The sequence below is a fragment of the Cannabis sativa genome, chromosome X (genome assembly GCF_029168945.1).
Source record: "Cannabis sativa cultivar Pink pepper isolate KNU-18-1 chromosome X, ASM2916894v1, whole genome shotgun sequence".
NCBI classification, from domain to species: Eukaryota; Viridiplantae; Streptophyta; class Magnoliopsida; order Rosales; family Cannabaceae; genus Cannabis; species Cannabis sativa.
Window position 1 is genome coordinate 43,706,796 of NC_083610.1, and position 7,815 is coordinate 43,714,610.

Sequence of the window (7,815 nt, forward strand, 5' to 3'; positions counted from 1 at the left end):
ATATCTATTTGAATGAAAATGTCTTATGCTGCAATGACCAGTTATGCTATGAGATCTTAGGGCTTTCTTTGTCTATTCATCTCCTCTTAATTCATTATCTTATAATGTTCTATTGTTGAAATTTTTTTGAGTCATTTTGCTTCTTGAATTACCAACTATTCTTACTGTGGTTTTTTCTTTCTGCTCCCACCATTCATTATCTTTTGGTTGAGGTGGTGATTAGGGTTTAGGGTTATGGTGAATGCCAATGGTAGTGGTTGAAGTGATTTTATGATCTGATTGCATTGTCTGAGGGCTTTGATATTGCTGTTTTACTGTAATATTTTTTGTGTTTTGGTACTCAATTAATCAGAAGGTGATTCTTGTTTTAATCTAAATCAATCTGACTAATAAACTTGTGGATACTTTTACTATCTTTGGTTTTTGATGAATTTTCATTGATGAAATTCATAACTATAAAATCTTTTTTGTTTCCTATCATTGGTTTTTAATGAATTTTCAATTTTCATCTTTATGTTAAAATATTGTTTATTTGGTTATGTTTACATGTATTTTGCCCTGTGATGGAAAAACTCATTGTGGGAATGAGTCTCTTTACACCTCGACTCTCTCTCTCTCTTTTTATATATATATATCTTTCTATATATATATATTGATATATATATAATATATATGTTTTTGATGGTTTGAGAATAAATTTGTATTGGTTTAGATTTGTATGAGATGGATATTAAGTAGTGTAGTATGATGATGTTGTGAGTTGATAAGTTTGATGATTGGTGGGACAAGGAAGAGTTATGTGTTTAATTTTTGTGTGTAGTAAGAGAGGGGACAAGGTAGTAAGTTAGTAGTAAAAGACTTGATTGGCTTACTCAAGCTTAGTTACAATTTGGAAGCTTGATGGGGTATTTATAGTTGGTTACCCCTACATTTAATTTTTTCTAGATTATTCTAGTTCTACATGATTTATAGCTTTTTTAGACTTTTCTAATTGATTTACATTCTTCTACATTGGTTACTTCTAGTTTTCTAAATATTTTAGGTTTTTCTAGTTTATTTATTTTGTTAAGTTTCTAAAGTTTTCACTAGAATATCCTAAGATACAAATATTTTAGAAATGTGTAGCACATTTTAACACTCCTCCTTGGTACACATTTCGGTAACTCTAATCATGTCTCGCAGTAGCTCGAACTTGCCTCTTGGTAGTGCCTTTGTGAATATGTCTGCTACCTGCTCTTCAGTCTTGCAGTGCTTGAGCTCGATTTCTTTAATTGCTTCTGCTTCCCTGATAAAATGGTACTTGATGCTTATATGTTTAGTTCTACTATGAAATATTGGATTTTTCGCCATTGCTATAGCTGATTTGCTATCGCAATATATCTTTGTAGCTGCTTTTCATAATTCTCCCATGTCTTCAAGTATTCTTTTGAGCCATAAAGCTTGGCTTGTAGTCATTGCTACTGCAATGTACTTTGCTTCTGCTGATGATTGCGCAACAGTTGCTTGCTTCTTTGATGCCCATGAAAATATTCCTGATCCAAGTGTGAAGGCATATCCTGACGTGCTCTTCATGTCGTCCATGGATCCTGCCCAGTCACTATCTGTGTAGCCAACAAGTTTTGAGTCACTTATAACTCCGTACCATATTTCGTAGAATTTTTTTCCTTACAAGTACCTGAGGATTCGCTTGGCTGCTCCGTAGTGAACTTGACTGGGATCAAGCATGAATCTTGATAGGAGACTAACTGCGTACATTATGTCTGGTCTTGTAGCAGTTAGATATAGTAGGCTGCCAATTAGACTTCGAAATTTTGATTCATCAGCTTTCGGTGAGCCATCTTCTTTCTTGAGAGCTTTGTTGTTGTCTAATGGAGTTGATACAGTCTTGCATCCCTCCATTTTGAATTTTTTTAATGGTGTCACTGTATACTTCTTTTGTGAGATGAATATCCTATCTTCTTTTTGAGTTATTTTGATCCCGAGAAAGTAGTGCATATCCCAGGTCGGTCATCTCAAAATTTTTCATCATATTTTGTTTAAACTTCTTTATCATCGTCTCATTATTGCTTGTGTAGATGAGATCATCAACGTATAATGAGACAATTAGAGTATCATTCGTACCTTGAGTTTTGATGTAAAGAGTTGGCTCACTCTTGCTCCTCCTGAGTCCTTGCTCGGTAAAGTAGTTGTCAATTCTGCTATACCAGGCTCGCGGAGCTTGCTTTAGGCCATATAGTCTTTTTCAATCTAAGAATTTTATCTTCTTGTCTTTGTGCTACGAACCCTTGAGGTTGCTCTACATAAATTTCTTCTTCAAGATAACCATTTAGGAATGCTGACTACACATCGAGTTGAAAAATCTTCCATTTCTTCTGTGTGGCTAGAGCTATTTTAGCCCTAATAGTGTCAAAGCGTGTAACTGGAGCAAATGTTTCGCTGTAGTCGACTCTGTATTGTTGTGAGTATCTTTTCGCAACTAATCTTGCTTTGTGCTTTTGGATAGAGCTATCTGCGTTGAGCTTTGTCTTGAAGACCCACTTGACTCCTATAGTATCTTTGTCTTGTGGACGATCTACAAGCTCTCGAGTCTCATTCTTCACAATCATCTTTATCTCTTCATTCATAGCTTTCCTCCATACTTCTTGTTTATGAGCTGCTTCAAAGCTTTCTGGCTCCATAAGTACTAAGTTGCATGTCTCGTAGATTTCTGATAGTGGTCTTGTTTGCCTTACTAGTGAGTCTGGCGGAGATTCTATGACTTGTGCAGGTTGATTCCCCATGGTAGGTTGAATTGGAACATCATTTGTTTCTTGTCTTTGCAGCAGAGGAATGTTGATTGTCTTTCTTTCAACTTCTTGTGTCTCCCAGTTGTATGCAGCATCTTCGTCAAATTTTACGTCTCGACTGATTATTAATTTGTTTGTTTCTAAGCTATAGACTCTATAACCTTTTGATTGAGTACTATAGCCTAAGAAGATTCCTTTCTCAATCTTCTCATCAAGCTTAGGAATGTCAATGGGGCGGGTCGGATCTGATCCGACTCTGATCCGACCTGATGCAGATCATGTACGGATCTGCCCTCCCCCGCCCCGCTGGATCAAATACTCGGATCGGATCTGATCCGACCCATTTTTTTTAAAATTATTTTATATTTAAATTTATAATTTTTTTTTCCAAAATTTATTTGTTTAAGAACTAATAATACATCATTTTTTTTCTTATATATTTTTATTTTATTTGTCAAAATCAATAAAAAAATATATCAAATTCTTATCACATAAAAATATAATTTTATTATTGAAAAATTAAAAAATTTACCAAATTTTAAAAATTCCACTAATATAATCATCAATAATAATGTTGTATGATGATTACATGAAATAAATTTCCTCTAAAAAATACATGAAATTAACTATAAAATTTTTATATGTAGTTCTTCTAGTCTTCAAAATTTACTGTGTACGGCTCCTGCAAAAAAAATTAATATGTTAATAATAAAATTATAATTTAATTTATAAATTTTAAAAATGAAAACAATTGTATTGTTTGTATAAACTTGTATAATAAGAAATAAATGATTCTACCTTGTTTGTCAATTGCCAACCAACTTTGAGTACAGACCAATGCCTCCAAAGTAGTAGGATGAAGTCTTGCTCGATGTGGACTCACGTGTCTACCACTTGTACTGAATGAGGACTCTAAAGCAATAGTGCTAACCGACACAGCAAATATGTCTCTGGCAATCATGTTCAACACAGGATATTTAGATCCTGTTATCTTCCAATAGTTGCATATATCAAAGAATTCATTAGTCCTGGGTAACACTTGGTTATCTAAATAGAGATCCAACTCTGACTTTTCATTCATTGCACCAGATGAAGCTATAACATACAAGTCATAGTTAGATAGATGATCTTGTGTTGAAGAAGATGATGACCCTTCCACAAGTGTATTGTTTTCACTTAAAGTAGGACATTTAGATTTGTACTCATTGAATAGATCAACACAAAGCCTACGCACCTTTCTAATTTCAACCTCCCATTTATCATCTCCATAGAGTTGAGGAAAATAAAATTGGAGCAACAAAAACTTGTATCTAGGATCCAAAACCACTGCAATAGTCATAATCTCATGAATCTGTTCCCAATACTTTTGAAACTTAAACATCATTTGAGTTGACATATCCTTAATAAATAACTTATTTGATGACATTCTTTCTTCAATTTTCCTCTTAATTTTACACATCTCCGGGAAGAATAGATTGGCAGTAGGGTACTTGGTACCAGAAAATAACTCTGTCATCTCATGAAAAACTTCTAGCCTTTCACATAACTTTTGAGCTCTAATCCAATCATCTTCTAATCGCAAACATTTATACTGCTTTGTACAATAAAGTGTGAGAAATTATTTTACCAAGATCTTAGATCTACTCACAAGTATGTTGATTAACACTCTAAATATGAACTTTCTAAAACGATGAAATAAACACATAAAATTTAGGAAACTTTACATTGGGTGCAGCGGAATATAATCACTCCTTCCGTTCAGATATCTAGCCCTTGATTCCTTTCTGTAGTAAAGCATTATCAATATCTGAACCTGGATCTCTTTTTCTGAATCTTTGATGCTGAAACTCCTTTTCTGATGATCTTTCTTCACGATCTTCCTCACTATGATTGAGGTACCACTTGCTCTGTGTGGACACTACTCTTACGCTAAGAATTTTGAAATCTCAATGAGGAAGAGAGAGAGAGAGTGGGTTCGGCCAAAGATAGGGAGAGAGAAGGTTCAGTTTTTTCTGAATGAAAAAGTAGAAAATTTAAGTGTAATTTTTCTGAACCCTTCATTATCTATTTATAGCATTCCACTAGGGTTAGGTTTGAATTATTTGACATTAAAATAATGAAAATATCAATTTAAAAATTCAAACCAAGTGGCCGGCCATGTACAGTAATGGGCCTTACTTGGATTTTGCAGTTTTCTCAAATCTGCATCTGATTTTCTCAAAAACGCCAATTTTCAAATTTAACCATTTAAATGCCAATTCTAACTATTTAATAACTATAAATAATTATTAAATAATATTGTTATTTATCATATTTATTAATTGAACCATACAAAGTATCATAATTAACAAATATGCCCCTAAAATTCTTTCTTTACAATTTCGCCCTTACTTAGTGAAAAATTCACAAATAGACATAGTCTAATTTGAGAATTATAATTGATTAATCAAAACCAATTACATGAGTCTTACAAGCAATATTATCTCAACTAGTGCGGGGACCATGGGTCTATATAACCGAGCTTCCAATAAGTAGTTCAAGAATTTATTACTAAAATTTACTAACTTATTAATTCTTCGTTGAATCCACGCATAGAACTTAGAATTGCACTCTCAGTTATATAGAATGCTCTATATGTTCCACCATATAGATACATCATTAGTTATCCATTGTTATAATCCTAATTTAATTACTGATCCTCTATATGAATGATCTACACTGTAAAGGGATTAAATTACCGTTACACCTTACAATGTATTTATTCCTTATAACACTTGACACCGTATACATGATATTTCAACTTATGTGAAATGAGTACTCCACCATTTATGTTCGTTTGGTCAAGCTCGAAGGAGATCATCTTTTACTTTCTATTCGCCAGATAGAAGTTATAGATTCCATATTTATGTTAGCGCTCCCACTCAATTGCACTACCGTGTTCCCAAAATGTACGTATCACCCTGATCCAAAAGTAGGCTTAACTAACAAATCAAAGAACACGAATAACACTCTTGAGATTGAACCTAATCATATCAGGATTAAGAACATTTGATCTAGGATCAACTAGGCGATATTGACTTGAATAGATATTACGGTAAATTTAATAAATCTAAGTCAAAGTTCAATATCGGCCCCTTCCGATGCATGCTCCATGCATCCAACCTGAGCTTTACTTTAACCAATGCTCTGGAAAGAACATAGCACTTCTCCAAATGCAAGTAAACTCTGTTGTAGATTATCATATCAGTAAAACCCTATGTCTGATAAATTTAAGAAACTTTATTCACATAGTCATGTTTACTTTCCAATGTGTTGACAACACAATAAACAAGATCAAGTATGTGAAAAGGGTTTCAGATGAATTCATACATTATGTACATATAATCATGAAATAAATCATGTGAACTATGCAACATTAAATGTTATTTCTGATCTATATTAATAAGTAAATTTGATTATATTGAAATGAGTTTTATTTAGGGCATAAAACCCAACATAAAACTGTCTTTATCATTAAGTATGTTGAATTCCATCTTGTAACACAATCAAGAGACAACTTTTAGTACATGTGACTCCAAGGTGACGAGCATTCTCCTCAAATTTCTCATACCGTTTTGGTGTGCCTGACTAATAAGCGACACTATCTCGAATCTTATCAATGCTATCACTGATAACAGACAAACCACCTCTAACAATTAAATTCAAAATATGCGCACAACGCATGTGAAGCAGCTCTCCATTCAAAATAAAGCAACTAGAATCAAATTTTTGCTTCAAAAGTGGAATTATTGCATCGTTAGTGGATGCATTATCAAGTGTCACCGTACTAACCTTATCTTCAATGCTCCATTCAGACAATGAAGAACTTAGTGCATCTGTAAGTGCTGGAGCGTCATGTGGGCATGGTACATACTTAAAGCTTATAATCCGACTATGTAAGGTCCAAGCATCGTCTATAAAATGAGCTGTAATAGCCATATATCCTCTCTTTTGATGATTGACAGTCCACATATCGGTGGTTAAAGCTATTTTACTTTAATTTTTCTTCAAAATTTCTCCACATTTTTCCGTCTCAAACTTATGTATCTTCATAATGTCAAACCTTATTGTATTCCTTGACATCAATTGAAACACAGGAGAAATCGTGTTTGCAAAATCTATAAATCCACTGTGTTCAACCATCGATAAAGGGTACTCATGTAGAATAATCATATGAGCTAACTTTTTTCTTCCTTGTTCTTGATCAAGATTGTAGGTGACTACAAGACTTGCAATGGCATTTGCACGTTGTTCTTTCAACACTGGACATTGATCTACATGAAGATTTAAATGCTTAGTCCTCTTATTTTTTCCTGCCGCCATGTGCCTCCCACAGTGATTGTACATTGCTTTCAATACATTGTCAATCGTTTGCAAAGTAAAGTAATCCCATGCAGGAGATCTTCTCTTTTTCTTATTTGTTGTCTCTCCACTCTGAGTTTCATCTATTCTATCACTAGACTCTACTTCTTCTGATGTAACAAATTCGGCACCCCCAAAACTAGAATTCATTTGGCCAGACATATAACCTACATTTAACATCATACTCAATTATATAAAAACTAATGCAGACAAAATACATCTATAAAAAGTTGGATAGCATTTCTCAACCATTTGTTAATTTCAACTATAATCAATAAAACAATACACTAGTTCTCATCCTTATATCACCGCAGCACACAAATTTTCTCAGAACTTACTTCACTATGGATGAATATATAAGATATTCAAACTCTTCTATAAGAAAAGTTATAGTGTATTCCTTTAATAATTCTAAGAAAACTTACAAATTGTTGCTTATCTCTAAGTCCAAGATTATCAAGCAGATCTTGTACCTCAACTTCACTATCAGTCTGCACAAAGTGGAAAATCCTTTAAATTTCAACACCATAAATAGCAAAGCAAGGCAACTCGAAGACAAGAAAAGAGTATGGATTAAATTACACTAACAGCTAGAGAAATCAAGGACAAATGGTCAAATTGTAAAAAA

The 7,815-nt window shown here is 33.4% G+C and overlaps 1 protein-coding gene across 1 annotated transcript; it reads right to left on the reverse strand.

Annotated features, from left to right (window-relative positions):
* Positions 1–1,395: 1,395 nt before the first annotated feature.
* Positions 1,396–1,899, reverse strand: LOC133032187 (uncharacterized mitochondrial protein AtMg00810-like). Its single transcript, XM_061106054.1, has 2 exons — positions 1,676–1,899; positions 1,396–1,597 (listed from the first exon to the last, which is right to left on the reverse strand). The coding sequence occupies exons 1-2, from the start codon at positions 1,897–1,899 to the stop codon at positions 1,396–1,398; spliced, it is 426 nt and encodes a 141-aa protein (XP_060962037.1).
* Positions 1,900–7,815: the final 5,916 nt, after the last annotated feature.